Below are 15243 nucleotides of genomic sequence, written 5' to 3'. Positions count from 1 at the left end.
AATAACACCAGGAAGCCAGCACGCTGGTCGTCAGGGCAACGCTGACCAAAGCACAGCGAGACATCACCTTGCACCTGTCAGGATGGCTGTCATCAGAAGGGGGCCCTGTGCACTGCTGTTGGGGCTATAAGCTGGTGCAGCCACCGTGGAAAACAGTGTGGAGCTTCCTCAGGAAACTAAAAATACAACTACCATACGATCCAGCAATTCCACGCCTGTGTATTTATCCAAAGAGAACAAAAACACTAATTTGAAAAGATACAGGCACCCTAGGACTTCCCTGGTGGCACAGTGGTTAAGAATCCGCCGGCCAGTGCAGGGAACACGGGTTTGAGCCCTGGTCCGGGAAGACCCCACATGCCGTGGAGCAACTAAGCCCGCGAGCCACAGCTACTGAGTCCGTGTGCCACAACTACTGAAGCCCGCGGGCCTAGAGCCCGTGCTCCGCAACGAGACACCACCGCAATGAGAAGCCCGCGCACCACAACAAAGAGTAGGCCCCACTCACCGCAATTAGAGAAAGCCTGCGCGTGGCAACAAAGACCCAACGCAGCAAAAAAAAAAAAAAAAAAAAAAGATACAGGCACCCTAACGTTCATAGCAGCACTATTTACAATAGCCTAGACATGGGAACAACCTAAGGGTCCATCGCCAGATGAATGGATAAAGAAGATGTGGTGTACGTACACACACACACACACACACACACACACACACAGACACGCACACACAATGGAATACTGCTCAGCCCTGAAAAACAATGACATCCTGCCATTTGTCAACAACATGGATGGACCTTGAAGGCTACACGAAATAAGTCAGAGAGAAAGACAAATACTGTATGGTCTTATTCATATGTAGAATCTGGAACAAAAAACAAACCAAGCTTATAAAAACAGAGAGCAGACTGGTGGTGGTGAAGGGTAGGGGGTGGGAGAAATGGGTAAAGGGGGTCAAAAGATACAAACCTCCAGTTATAAAAGAAGTAAGTCCTAGGGTGCGATGTACACATGGTGACTACTGTTAACAACACTGTGCTGCGTATTTGAAAGCTGCTGAGAGAGTAGAGCTTGCAAGTTCTCATCACAAGAAGAAAATGTGTAACTGGGAGGTGACGGATGTTAACTGGATTTATTGTGGTGATGACTTTGTAATACATAGAAGCACCGAATCATTACCACATACACCTGAAACTAATCCAATGCTATACTTCATTTATACCTCAATTAAAGAAAAGAGAAAGACGTTTAACACTAGTGGACAATGTCTGCTGAGCAACAGGCAGGGAAAGCTCAGATCACAGGGGTGAGAGCTCACCTGAAACTCACACTCCGACAGAGGGTGCTCGAACACGGGACTGCGGAAGTCGGGGCTCACGCTGGTCATTTCAAGCAGAAAATCTGTCGCTAAACTTAAGAAGCGCACTTCTATCTTCGGAGAATATAAGGAATTTAGGGCCAGCAAGCGGTCCAAGGTGTTTGACGGCAACCTAGTTTCATGGCTCCAGAAGTTCCGAATCATTAATCTGAAGGGCAGAGAGGAAAGAAGAGAAGGAGGCCTGTACGTGTGCCCGGCAGGGAAGGCATCTCCCGCCGCCCCCCCCCCCCGCCCCCGCCAGAGCTCAACGCAGGGCAACCATAGGCAAAACTGTGTCAACAGGGTAAGCTGACTTACAAACAATGTATGTGCTGAAGGGGAGAAATATTCCAAAATGTTAGCATTATTTAGCAAGAGGTGAGACTAGGTGATGTTATTCTCATCTCTCTTACCTGGGAAGTTTTCAAAGATGAGAATACAACATTAGATATATTGAAACTGAGAAAACATTGAAAGAAATTACATATATAGTCCTTCATTGCCTTGCTAATAAGACAATTCACTCCAAAAGTCAGCGCTATACAATATTCAAAACATAATATGAATATAAAATATGCAAACCATTCTGGTTAAAAACCAGATTAGGCTTTATAATTTGTGAAGGTTTAAGAAATCCAAATACAATTTTTAATGAATTAAAAATTCCAACACAGTTAAAAGTCAGTTGATATACAGAATCATACAAAAAAGTCTACCCTGCTCCTTGTGCAATGTAATGTAATTAGCCCTCGGGGAGAACAACTGCCCTCTCTCCACGTGTGATTACACTGTAGCATCCTCCAATTTCCAAGGTTTCAAACATGTCATCCGATACTGATACATACAGTGAGATCTCACTCTGGGTTAAACGGGAAACAATAACCCACTTTTTATTACAGATTTCTCATCTTGAAATGCTGTATGTCACGGCACAGCAGAGAGAGTGTGAACCCATGCCACTTTTTCAAGGCTTTTATGTTAAAGTAACGTGTCAGGATTTTTAGGTCTTAATATGATTTGAAATACATTTTTATTACACATTATGGAAGCAAGAGGCAGAGAAAACGCTGATACTGCAAATGTGCTTCCAACACCTCTGAAAGACCCCACACTGGCCAAGAACGAGACCCCCTGAGTATGCCCGCCCAGCCCAGCTGTTGCAGGAGGGGCACATACTGAAGGCCGGGATTCTCGTCGGTCAATCCTTGGATCAACACGTCTTTCGCCAACTTGAATACTTCTTGGGAGTCATCATCTGCCTGGCTCTCTGGATCTCTGAGAAAAGTAACAAAACAACAAATCCATTGATGCTCCTTCTGTTGCTTTTGTTCAACCCCAAGAGCACTGTCCAGAATTGAAGAAACAAAACCTGCCTCTTCCCGCGAACTTCCAAACCCACCCTCCAGCACCTGCACCCTGACACGGGCCCTTGGTGCGGCTGGGGGAACAGGGCCACAGAGACCCCATGAGGAATGGCGTGGTCGCAGCCCCAAAGGAGGAAACATCCCAGCAGCCCCTTTCCTTAATCTTGTCAGACTGTAAAGGGATAACTATGGAAACAAGTTACACTTTCAGCTCAACCCATAATGCCACGCTCTGAACATTTCCCACAGATAACACAAAATCAATTAAGGTAAGGATATATTTCAATACACTAAACTTGTTTCAGTTATTAATGACATATTTTTAAATACTTTATCATTCATCTTAATCGTTCCAGACTGCTAAAGGCACCCAAACGGTCCCCCAAAGACAGCGCCGTAAACTGTCAGAGCGGAGCTCACCGGTAGTTGTCGTGAACCCACATGAGGATACTGTACATCTGCTCCCGGCACAGAGCGGAGGGGTGAGACAGGAACTCCGCCACAGGGCTCAGGAGTCCCCGGAGCTCCACGGGCTTCAATCTTGCCATCAGCTTGTAAATTATGTCCAAACACACTTTCTGTCTCTCGTCGTCTCTACGGTAAGAGGGATTTTTAAAAACACACAAATTCGACAGTTGTTATTACTAGACTTTCAGATATGACAGGTAACTTTTTCTTTTTTGTGATGTTCTGTGTTTCAAAATATGATATTAGGGCTTCCCTGGTGGCACAGTGGTTGAGAGCCCGCCTGCCAATGCAGGGGACGCGGGTTTGTGCCCTGGTCCGGGAAGATCCCACATGCCGCGGAGCGGCTGGGCCCGTGAGCCATGGCCGCTGAGCCTGCACGTCCGGAGCCTGTGCTCCGCAACGGGAGAGGCCACAACAGTGAGAGGCCCGCGTACCGCAAAAAAACAAACAAAAATATATATATTATAGGTAATACTACACTTATATAAAAATTACATTCTTGAAAATAATTATCGCGGGCTAGATTATTAAAAGTGAATTAACAACATGGTATCTTGCCTGGATCCTAGAATAGAAAAAGGGCGTCAGTGAGGAAACTGCTGAATGCAAATAAAGTCCAGCCTTGTTCACAGATATGTACTAACGTTAACTCCTTGGTTGTGACAAACTCACCGTGATTATGTAAGATGGGGAACCTGGTGAAAGGTGTGTGGGAATCCTACGTACTATCTCTTACCTTTTCTGTAAAAATAAAATTATTCCAAAATAAAAAGTTCATTTTCAAAAACCCGGCGATGTCAAACAAAATAAGCTAAACAGAAAGGATGTTTTGACTTTAAAAAATGGCTTCAAGTGCTAGTCACGCATTGGCGTGTCAAGCAGGGGGTTAAGTGCAGTCTGGGTCCTGACGGGGTGCACACCTGCTTCCTCGTGTGTCTTCCTGCTTAAATAAGCACCAGCTGAATGCTCTATACACAGCAGATACTTAGCAAGCACTGAATGGAGAAAATCAGGACACAACGACACGGTTCATCACTATGTAAAAACGTGCACACAGGCAAGACGAGAAAAGACGCAGATGCAGAGGGAACACACACCCACGTAGCGACAACCTACAAGTGCCTTGAGTGGAGGGGAACGGCTGAGCAAAGGGACGTTTTACAAGCCAGCTGCATCCGAGGACGCACTCACCTGTGCCTCATGAGCTGCGCGAAACCCCTGCTCTCTAACTGCAGGTACAGGTCCGCCCTCTCGTCTGCACGACACAGCACCACCTCCAGGCAGAGCGTCTTCATCACGCCGTGGGCCCGCGGCAGCAGGAGAAGCACGGAGCTCATGAACCTGGGCAGCGGGCAAGGTCGGTGAGGAGAGGTGGCGCTGACCCCCACCACCACCCCCCATACCCCCCCGCCCCGAGGCAGGAGCAGGGAGGCGGCGCTGACCCCCACCTGTCGGCAAGAGGAGGGAAGTTCTTGGCGGCTCTGTTCAAGCACACGATGAATTTGTCCTCCGCCGTGTGCTGATGCCGCTTCAACTGCTTTACCACCATTTCACACACAGACTCCTCCAGCGTCTGAAAGATTAAGCTTTGTCTCAAATACACACCAGGTGGGAACTTCGGTTAAGTACAGCGGCACAAGGTGGAGGCCCCGGGGGGCTCTGAGCACTGGGCACCTCCAGAGGCTAGGGGGCTGTGGCCACATGCCAGGCATCAGAACGATCAAGATTATACTTCCTTCTGACACCAGAACGCTGCCAGCAAGTCATTTGAGAAGCTGAATGAAAACCAGTGACTCAACGGTGCTTAGTGTTCACGTCTCTGGTCAAACCAGTTTCAGAGAACTCGAGCTGCACGCGCCCTGCCCATCCCCCTGCACCTGCCTTTCCCCGCCACAGGTCCCCGGCTCCCCCACAGCCTGTGCCCACCAGGGAGCAAGTGCCCAGCCATAGAACACGGCACCCTGACGGCATGGAACAATGAGGGAGCACAAGGGGTGCTCGGGACCGGAGCCCACGGTCCAGGGGCCAGGCTGGTCAGTGGTCAGAACACGAGTGACCCCTACTTCTGTGTTCCACTCTGCTTTCCAAACTTCTACACTAAATCAATGATGCCATTTTATATTCAGAAAAGAACTATGTAAAACAAGAGGGTTTATCATTCCCATTAAGTTGAAATTTAAGTCATGAGAGATCAAGCCCGGACTCTGCCGTAATGTGCTCCACCCATGGTGAAAATTAAGCGTATTATGTAAATTGAAACCCACCATTAAAGGACATTAGAATCTTATCGTTACAAGATTGTGAATTTGAATACGTTTTTATTTTACAAAAATAGCTAGTAGTCCCCAAAATAAATTATAAGTGAAGTTTGATTTTCTTGGTGGGGGGAGGGCGTTCTATTTCCTTTTAGCTTAATTTAATTTTGCTAAATGTTCTAAATCCAAATAAATGCCTTACTGGTGAAATGGGCAGGGGTCCAATATACTGTGGGCTGCCTTGGTGCCCTCGGGACGCCCTGGCTTCTCCCAGGTCGCTCCTCGCCCTGGCTCCTTGCAGGAGGGGAGGGGACTGGAGACAGGAATTTGGGGACCACGAGCAAAGGCAGTTCTCAAGCCGTGAGGCCGGGGGAGCAGACACGGCAGCGAAGGAGAGGGCAGAGTGTCCTGCAGGCAGTGACAAAGGGCCGAGGACTGGTCCAGCGTGCCGTCCTGGGCAGGCTGCAACCCGGCGTCCTGTCACCGTGGGGGACAGCTCTGCAGGCCCAGCATGCTAAGCCACGGGGGACAGACACACGGTAGTAAGTCACAGCCTGCCATTTCCATACACGGCCCATGCGGTTCTACGCACGTCTTCATGATAACTTATGGAGAATGTGTGCCGTGCTTAGAGACGCAACCAGGCCCTTCCCACAGTCGTGCACAGTGGGCAGGGCAGAGATGGAGAGCCCTTCCCTGAGAAGCCCTCTCCTACCCAACAGCTACATTACGTCCAAAAGTACAAGGGGAGGGCTCTACCCGTTTACTTCGCCTGAACCACAGCAAGGCTCTACCCGGGCAGTTTCTCCAAAAGGGACTCCTGAGGCCAAGTTCAGAGGAGTGAAAGCTGCTTACATACTCATATCCTGATTTTTACAATAAAAAGAAAGTTACCACCTTCACATGCTTTGCCAAGTTTCCAAGAGTCCAAAATAAAAAAAAATCACGTCTTTTTAAAAAACTGAGCACTGTACACAGTAGGAAAGAGAGTAAAATCATAATAAATCCAGAACGCCCACTTTGGTTTCCTAGTGTAGAGGCTACAAGTATCAAGGGCCATGTCAAGTCAAAACTGAAAAACAAGTATTTATATAAAAGTGCACAACACACTCACCTTTTCTTTCCCGGTAAGGTATCGAAGAATAAGTCCCAGAACTTCTGCTGCTGCCGCGTACACCTCTTTATATTTGACAAAGGACATGTTGTTGACCAAAGGTTGGAAGTATCTACGACAAATGTAGAAAGTAAGTAAGCATACCACCACCCATCCCGTTGTCTGACAGAAGCGTATCACGACTTCACGCCCCACGCCCAGAGATGAATGGCACCTGAACAGCGGGCCCAGAACACCTGTGCGGCTCCAGGTGCAGAGGCATAGAAGCTCTGACACGGCCGTGGAGGCTCGGCCTGCCGGGCCTGCAGTGAAATCAGCTGCGACCTGAGATCTGACCCCGTTAGAAGTGTCTATACCACAGGAGAAGGACATGCAGAGACTCGGGGGTGGGGGGATGCTCCCCAGCCTCATGACAGCAGGACGTGAACTCAGAGAAGTCACTTGTCCAAAAAGTTAACCACTTCCCGTTGACCCTGTGTTGGGCCACACGTCCATCCGTGACACCAGGCGACTGGCGCCCCCAGTGCCGCAGAGGCTGACCCTGGAGCACCAATGAGAGAGCAAGAACTTCCAAAGAGACGGGAAACGTCGGCAGACAGGAACTCGACCAAGCAGCCAGCTCTGCACGGACCCCAGCTCCTCCCAGTGCAGTTAGGACTGTCCCGCTAAAGCCCCTCCACGTGGACCCCCCGGGCGATGAGGGGCCGGAGGCTGCAGCGGTGGCAGAGCCACAGCGAAGGGCAGCAGGGCCCGGCCACCGGCTTCGCGGCCATGACCCTGACGTGAAGCTCTCCAGAGCTCATGCTGCTTTCAGGAATCAAGGGGGAAAATGTCGCTTTAGAAAATAACAAAAAGAGCTAACACCGTGTCTGCCAAAACTGCGGGAAAAAATTACACTCATTGTTGAAAACTCACTTCCCTCATTCACTCCACTAACATATTTCTTCAAAATATTTTTAACATGGGTCCGAGTCCTTAAATTTACCAACATTAAACAATATTCCAGTCTCCAGTCCGATTCAGGTACACTCTAACCAAAAAAAAAAACAAGCCGAAAACACAATACTTACTTTACACTTTCTATGCCACATTTTGGGTCGTATGGAGGCAAGTCATTGGCCATTACAATTCCTAATAACTGAATTCCTATGGAATTGTCTTTAGAATTAGGGTCTTTACTGGAAAACTTTTCAAACATTAACCTGAAACATGAGCATAAAGGAACAGTATAACTCGTCACACATAAGAAGCCGGAAGACAAACATAAAACTTTCTGTGGCTAATTTTCAGGGTAAGAAATACTCCTTTTCCCACCCTCTTTGTTCACACCCAGGTTACTCTGCCTTTGCAACACAGGCACGAAGTACTAATTACCATCTAATTACTGGTCCTAATCTCCCCTCGGTTGACACCTTTCGGCAGTTTTAGTTTGCCCCAGGTTGTGCCGGCAGGAATCACCCCCGGGGGGCAGTGAAGGGCAGGGTAAACCCCACACCTGCAGACGATGGCCGCCCAGAGGTGCTTCTAGTAAGGAACGCGGAGCCTGCATTCATTAGTGGCAACATTCCACCTACCTGTAGATTCCACTTCGGATCACATTCCTCCTTCTACCCATTCAAGTAATTTTCACTGTAATCATCGCGCACAACGTGCTAGGTGTAAAAGATCTTTAAAGGACACTGCAAAATCTAGTAGATTTATACCTGTAAGGGATGGATAAACAATCCTTCCAGCACTCAACAAGCGTCTTTATAATTTCAAGGTTATGTCGAAACACAGCTCTTTTTTGATGAAAAACGTGTTTCATTAGAAAATGAAGCAATCGATTTGCTAACACTTCATCTTTGGGGACCCCCTAAAAAGGTATAGAAATTCTATGTAAATACATAGCACTGCATTCTGGGAAAGCATTTTTTGACCCGAAAGTCGATTTATAAAAGAAAGCTGGCATTCAACGAGGAGTCTGCTTCATGGTTAAAAGCCACCTGTGCGACTGTAACTCGAAGGCTTTACCTAGCGGGCCTCCACCCAGCAGGCGGAGAGGCCACCAGGGCCCTGCAGCACCCCTGCCCCCACCAGACACTCGTACCCTCCCCAGGGCCTCTGCTGGGACCTCCCTATGGGGAAGATGCCCCCCACCCACCCACTGCGTTCCTCCCAACCCCAGGGTCCCACCAAACTGCTGGAGCCTTTCCGCTGGGGCTCCCTCTACCATGAGATGACACCCACATCTGTGCTGGCCCCCTGACCCTTGACCGGGGAGGCTGTTCCATGGGGTACAGGGAATGGGTGTCGTGGGGAGGGAAGACGCGCTTCCTCTGGTTTCAGCCTCTTGCTCAGACTACTGCAACGAGTGGTGAAAGGTTCACTGTGACTTTCACCCTGGCTGGTGCTCTAATCAGTTATCCTGACACCTGGCAGCTCACTCTCCTAGCCCAGCTGAACGCCTGACGTCTGAATCAACCTCTTTCAATGGCTCCTCAGTTAGACTTGGTTTGCTGCGAAATGAGACGGGCACATCCCGACACAAACACGTGGGACAGCTCCGTGGACACACGTTATGTTTAATTAGGGCCATTCCAAGACATCTTTCCATGAGGACTCTGGACACTATTAGTGCTGATGTCTTTAAGCCAGCGGGCAGAGCTCCAGCACACAGACCCACACTGCGCCAGGCCTGGCCGGTGCCCTTCTGCAGGGGCACCTCCTTAGCAACCTCAGCCATCACAGGCCACCGTCACACTCTGGGAGTAGGGAGGCCGGCAAGACGAACGCCAGAGGCTCATGACCTCAGTCAGAGGAGGCGTTTTCAGAACCTCACACTCAGGGTCTACAGACGTTTATTTTACACGTACTTTTAATAAACCAATGATCAGTTTCCAAGTTCCTAGCAAGTTAAAGCAATGAGCAAAACAGCACAAATACCTGATAGCTTAAAACTAAAAGCAAGGCTGGAGGAATTAACGAAAGCCGACCAAACAAGACACAACTGAGGCAGTAAAACGAAGCCGCCTGGGACAGCAGCAGCGCAGACGGGCATGACCCAGGCTGGAAACACCGAGAACGGACAGGAGCCTGGATCACGCCCAGCGCTGCTCTGGGAGAGGACACCAAAGACGCATCTGCTCTCACCACAGGAGTTGCTACTCCCGTCCATGAAAGAACCGTGGCCACGATCTCAACCACCATGTAGTGGATCCCGCCCCCAACGTTGTTTTCAGAGACCACCAGCTGCAGCAGGGGGCCGATCCAGTGCTTCGCGTGAGGCCGGAAGACCTAGGTGAGAGTTCAAAGGTCACATGTCACAGGAATGCCCTGAGTAACCAAGACGTGAGTTCAGGAACATCACTCTACGTTACGACTCGACCTAAATTCAAAACAGGTGTAAATGCCAACAAGTATGCTGCTTAATTTGATTAGATTCTCAGCTGAAGCCTTTCCTCATGGGTCCTGAAAGCACAGCTCAAAGGAAATGGAGTCTTACAGATCTGCTCTCTGCTTAAAACCCTTCTGCTATACCTACGCTCGGAGAAATAAAAACGAAGGCATTCTACACCAACCTCTCCCCATCTGAGCAACATGCAGCCCTGGAGGATCCGACTTTTACCGGCTGCAAATGCACAGGGTAAATTAGAAAGGAGAATATAAAAATTAGGCGCATGAGGCTAATTTGTTTTTTCATTTCTTCCCATGCTGTAGAAGTCGTTCTGCTACATCCTACACACGCCCAAGATCTCTGAGATCCTAAGCGTCTCCATACACTCAATTCCATTTAATCTATTTCAGAAATTGCAGACTGAAGCGTAACTCAGACTAGCAACCTTCTTCCCCTCTGCCACCTTCTTTTTCCAAATGTTTTCTCATCTGCTCTCACAGCTTAAATCTGTGTGGTCGCAAATTGTTTCTGCTCATGTACTCCATAGGTGTAAAAAAAGTTTACACTCTCCACGTATGTCTACTGGCTTATTTATAAATTTAAAATATAAACTTCTTTCCTATATTATTAAACTGTAAGAAAAGGCCAAATTTAAGGCTCAAGCTTTAAAAACAGCTGTAAACACAAGTTCTCATCTTTCCTTCCACAGGACAATGGGCCCCCGCCAGTCCCGAGCTCTGGGAGTGTGCGATGCTGCAGCGCCACCTGCAGTGATTCCAGAGGCACCCCATGCCACACGTGTAAGCACAGCCTAGCAGCCCCCTTATCGAACCAAAAACCAGACACCAGCTCCCTTCTGCCAGCCATCAAGTCAGCACCTACAGCAGCACCAGCTGGAAATCATGTGTGAACCCCAAGTACTGTGGGCTGAACTGTGAGCCCCAAAAGGATGCCGAGGTCCTCCTAACTCCCCGTATCTGTAAATGTGACCTTATTTAGAAACGGGGTCTTGGAAGATCGTCGAGTTAAAAAGAAAGTCATCAGGGTGGGCCTTAACCCTAAGTAACAGCGTCTTTATGAAAAGGGAAACTTTTACACATGAGGCAGGTGTGCACACCGAGGGAGAATTCTCGACCACCCACAGGCCAAGAGATGCCCGCAGCCCCCAGCGGCTGGGAGAGGCCCAGTCACAGCTTCAGCAGCAACCACCCAGCCGACACCCTGGCCTTGGGCTTCTGGCTCCAGCGCAAATGGGCTCGTGGTTTCTGTTGCCTGAGCCCCGCAGCTAGAAATCAAGTGTTACCCTGAGGGAGGGGCCCTGCTGCAGCCCCAGGCCAGGCCTCTTCTCCGCTCGAGGGCCTCGAGGGCCTTGCCGTCTGCTGCCTGGGAGGGCCCTCCTCCCAGCCCCCTTCAGCGGCTCCCTCTGCCTTTGCACAGCCCCCTCTCCAACGGATAAACACAGCAATGATATGCGTTACCGGGAATCTTTCCCCACTTTCTTTGCTGCTGTAAACCAGGAAGGCTGGCAGCCATAAGAAAACTGCCAACACATATACTTCCTAACACAGGTCACTTCTAACTCGAAAGAAGTTAATTTACGTGTTTTACAAGAAAATGATAGAAGAATGATGCTGCGCAAATAACACAAGTTGGCAAACTGATTCAGAGGATAACGCCATGCTCTGACCCTTTACATCTTTCTTCACTGTGGGTATTTTTTTTAAGTAGATGCATGTAATTGCAAAGAATTTTTAAAGAAATCATAAATTACTTACTTCCTCTGTATTAATAACAAGCTTGGCTAAGAAGAGACGGATATTTAATGATACTGATGGATTTCCTAGTTTGTCGTGAAGAAATTTCATCCATGGAGGAAGACTTCTTGGCACTGAACCCTGAAATAATACACTCAAAATTACTTCAGTTAAAAAAAAAAAAAAAAATTACTTCAGTAAGGAAGTGGAACCAAACAGCTTCGTATTTTGACACTATGAGACAACAATGACAGGGCAGGAGACGAGTGACAAGACATCACGTGTCTGAGACGGAACCCGGTTTAGGCTTCGATGTGAACCGCTCGCTCTCAGCGTGACAGGGCGAGCAGCGGTGAGCGACACCGGGAAGATCAGTGCGCCTGCGAACCCACACTGCAGCCCCGGCTCAGCCCAGGCACCTCTTCTGGCCGAGTGGCCTGCAGCCTCTGCATGTGCCGGACCAGGGCCGCCATGGGGGCCATGCACTCGTGCCGATTTAGCTCGTCCATCTCCAGCTCCAGCACGTCGCCTGGGACCTCGGGGTCTGGACGCTCCTGGGGAGGGAGAGGCCGGTGAGGTGGCGGCCCACAGCGCGCTGCTCCGAGAAGAGCTCTCACGCAGGGGACCTCACGTCTCCGCATGTCCTCGGGAAGTACCCCATCCCCCCGCCCCCGGCCACACTGGCTCTCCTCCAGGCTCGCGCTCAGGTCAGGGTGTCACTGCAGACACTGCTGCTTCGGACCAAGTTCAGTCGTGTGAGTCCCGACGGGCCCAGACCCTCTACATCTTGAGAGCCGCAGCCTGCATCATTCTTCGTTGCCACTTTATGTAGGAAGTAGAGCTACTGAAGTAGAATTATAGAATAAATTTTTACCGATTTTTCTCAGTACTTTGAAAAACTTTGTAAACTCCTTAATTTGCCCTAAAATTTCAATCAATAATAGAACAAGACTTTTAAAACATTCTTGATCCTTTTTAAGAAAAAAGAGCAGGAATAATCATTTTATAAGTGTGATGCTGAACTGAGGTTTTACATACACGTATGGTGTATTTCACACACACACAACTGATCTGGGTGGTTCCTAGCACAGATCGCTTCCAGGAAAGAACAGCGTAAGAAACGCTGAGAGCACAGTTTGGATAAAGGTCGGCCTAGGCTACTAAATGCTTGTGGAGAGTGGGCAGAAAAAGGAATAAAAAAGGCCCTAGTGAATTCCGTCATTCTGTCTGCCCTGGTGGCAGTAACTACTCCAGAACATCTCCCAAGACGGACAGCCCTGGACACGTACTCCTCTCACAACCTCCGTGCCCGTGGTGTCTGGCCCCAGGCGATGGGTAACGTCTACAAACTGGGGCAGAAGAGAGAGGCGGGGTGTCACGGGTTAGTGACAGCAGGCTCACTCAGCACCGAACAGTAACCGACACACAACCAGGGTCACGGGAGATGAGAGAGACAGGCGCACCCAGCAAGCCCCCCGGAGAGGCGGGAAAGGAGTGCGTGGCCACGGACGGCCGTACCTGGGCCCACTCAGCACGTGGGCGGCCAGAGCCACCGCCACGCGAGGGGCCGCTCACGGGGCAGGCTGCCTGCAGAGCTGGCACGGGGCAGGGGGTGGGAGGCGGGGTGGCGTGGGGGGGAGGGTTCCCTCTGAAAGAATGACCAGCGTGAGGTCAGCCCAAGCTAGAAACGGAGTGCTGTGCCGGAAAAGCGGCTCTGTGAGCTGTGGACGACCCCGCGAGCTGCTGGACCCCGGAAGAGAGACTGAGCTCAACCTCTCAAAGCAGCCGTCAGACCCAGTGCACCCCCTGCCCGTCACCAGAGCCCACCCTTCAGGGAGGAGGCTCTGCTCAGGCCGGGGCACTGACAGCAAACACCCCTCCCGGGGGCGGGAACGGACAACAGTCAGCCAGCGCGGTCAGCTCTCTCGGGAGGGCCTCACGCAGCTCTGATGCAAACACTGACCTGACCGCGGGAGGAGCCCGGCTAACGTGAACCCGCCCTGCATGCTGGCGGGGTCAGACGCTGAACCCCAGGACGAGAGGCCGGCGCCCTGCCGCCCCGAGGCTCCCCTTGCCCCCCAGACAACAATGTTCAGTAATCACCCGTCTCCAGAAACGGCCGGCGGTGGACTGAGGGTCTTGGGAGCCATACGAGTAGCTCTGAACTCCAGTACAAAAGTCGAACTGACTCATCTCCTCACTCAGGCTACTGTCTGCCAGATACGACAAGGAAGACATATAACACGGGCCGCCTGAAGCAAAAAAAGAAGGAACTACATTTACTCAAACTAGTAAGAAATGGGTTTCTCTACGCTCAAGTGATACCCGGATACCTGCACCGAAGGCGTTCATCAAACCTGCGGCTCTCACTCACCACCCGGATCCACAAGCAAAAGAGCCTGGGGGGACCTCTTTGCACTCTGTCCCCACTGAGCAGTTACTCTCTGCGGCAAACAAAGGCATGAAGTCGAACTAGATCCAGTTTTTGGATGTGATGCTAACAGAACTTCTTGCACTGAGAATTCTGATGATGTGCACTCTGCCCACAAAGCCTGACGTAAATGCTGCAAGAGATACTGCTGAGAACTAACTAATTCAAAGTATGCAAGGGACTTAACTGGTCCAGATTTTATCCTCAAATCAAGAAGAAAAAAAAAGCTATGAAGAAAATGAAGCAAAAAATTGAAACTAGGAGCGTGTGGAGGGAGAGAGAGTTGATTCTAAACAGGGAGGCTAGGAGAACTTCCTTCAGAGGAAGGGGCCATGCTGGCCTCTGGGGCCGAGATTAGTCCACCTAGGGGAACAGCACAGCAAACGCCCTGGGGCGCAGGGAGCAGACATGGGTATAGCGGGGAGGTGGGAGCCGATGGGAGGTTTGGAGGAGAGGAGGGGCAGGATGGGACTGTGCTTTCACACAGGGCTCTGAAAGTATCTAAATAACACACAAACATAATCCAAACACAAGCAAGTAAATGCAGGTCAATCTTGCTTTTGCTAAAAAAGCGCACCACATCTGAGCCCCCTCTGGCCACCTCGACATGTTTCTGTGCTGTTAAAGTTTAACTAACTAACTGCATTTCTTTCAAAGTACAATTCCATTTGTCACTTGAAAATAAAAATTTTCAAATTCAGTTTCAACGTTGGGGTATTTAAAGTATTGTCTATTTATATAACAAATACCAACTACTGGAATCTTTCTCATCATTTTAAAAACGTCCTACCTGAGTCCCCATTTGCTGCTTCCCTGGCTTCTCTCCTAATTTCAATGTACCTCTTCTTTCTTTCCATAGGAACCTATTAGGCAAAAACAGACAATTTAAGATTTCTTAGAATCGTGGTCACATATTTCCTATTTTAGTAGCAATCTGGCAAAAATCACAAATATTAACTTTTAAGCAAAAACTTTAACCAAACTTAAAAGCACTGAAAACCCCCTACAAAGACAGGCGGGCGCCCTTCAGGAAGGCCCCCCACCCCAGCCGGGTGCCAGGAGCTGGTGCCCCCCTCGGGCTCTGGGACCCGCGTGGGCTGCACCCCTCCAGCCACAGGCCTGGGG

General features: G+C 49.7%; 1 protein-coding gene across 5 annotated transcripts in view; it reads right to left on the bottom strand.

The window, feature by feature from the left end:
• Positions 1–15243, bottom strand: part of PRKDC (protein kinase, DNA-activated, catalytic subunit) — a 152766-nt gene that overhangs the window by 51575 nt on the left and 85948 nt on the right. For all 5 annotated transcript variants that reach the window (XM_079902162.1, XM_079902164.1, XM_079902165.1 and 2 more), the window contains exons 45-57: positions 14909–14981; positions 13791–13939; positions 12107–12241; positions 11709–11828; positions 9690–9833; positions 8261–8412; positions 7628–7759; positions 6558–6669; positions 4637–4761; positions 4380–4529; positions 3141–3314; positions 2533–2631; positions 1318–1525 (exon numbers count right to left, since the gene is read on the bottom strand). In XM_079902162.1, the coding sequence (XP_079758288.1) occupies positions 1318–1525; positions 2533–2631; positions 3141–3314; positions 4380–4529; positions 4637–4761; positions 6558–6669; positions 7628–7759; positions 8261–8412; positions 9690–9833; positions 11709–11828; positions 12107–12241; positions 13791–13939; positions 14909–14981 (1773 nt within the window). The remainder of the gene's footprint in view (positions 1–1317; positions 1526–2532; positions 2632–3140; positions 3315–4379; positions 4530–4636; positions 4762–6557; positions 6670–7627; positions 7760–8260; positions 8413–9689; positions 9834–11708; positions 11829–12106; positions 12242–13790; positions 13940–14908; positions 14982–15243) is intronic.

Source organism: Stenella coeruleoalba (assembly GCF_951394435.1).
Source record: "Stenella coeruleoalba genome assembly, chromosome: 17".
In the NCBI taxonomy this organism is placed as follows: Eukaryota; Metazoa; Chordata; class Mammalia; order Artiodactyla; family Delphinidae; genus Stenella; species Stenella coeruleoalba.
The sequence above is the reverse complement of the archived record's forward strand: the minus strand, read 5'-3'. Positions and strand labels throughout refer to the sequence as shown.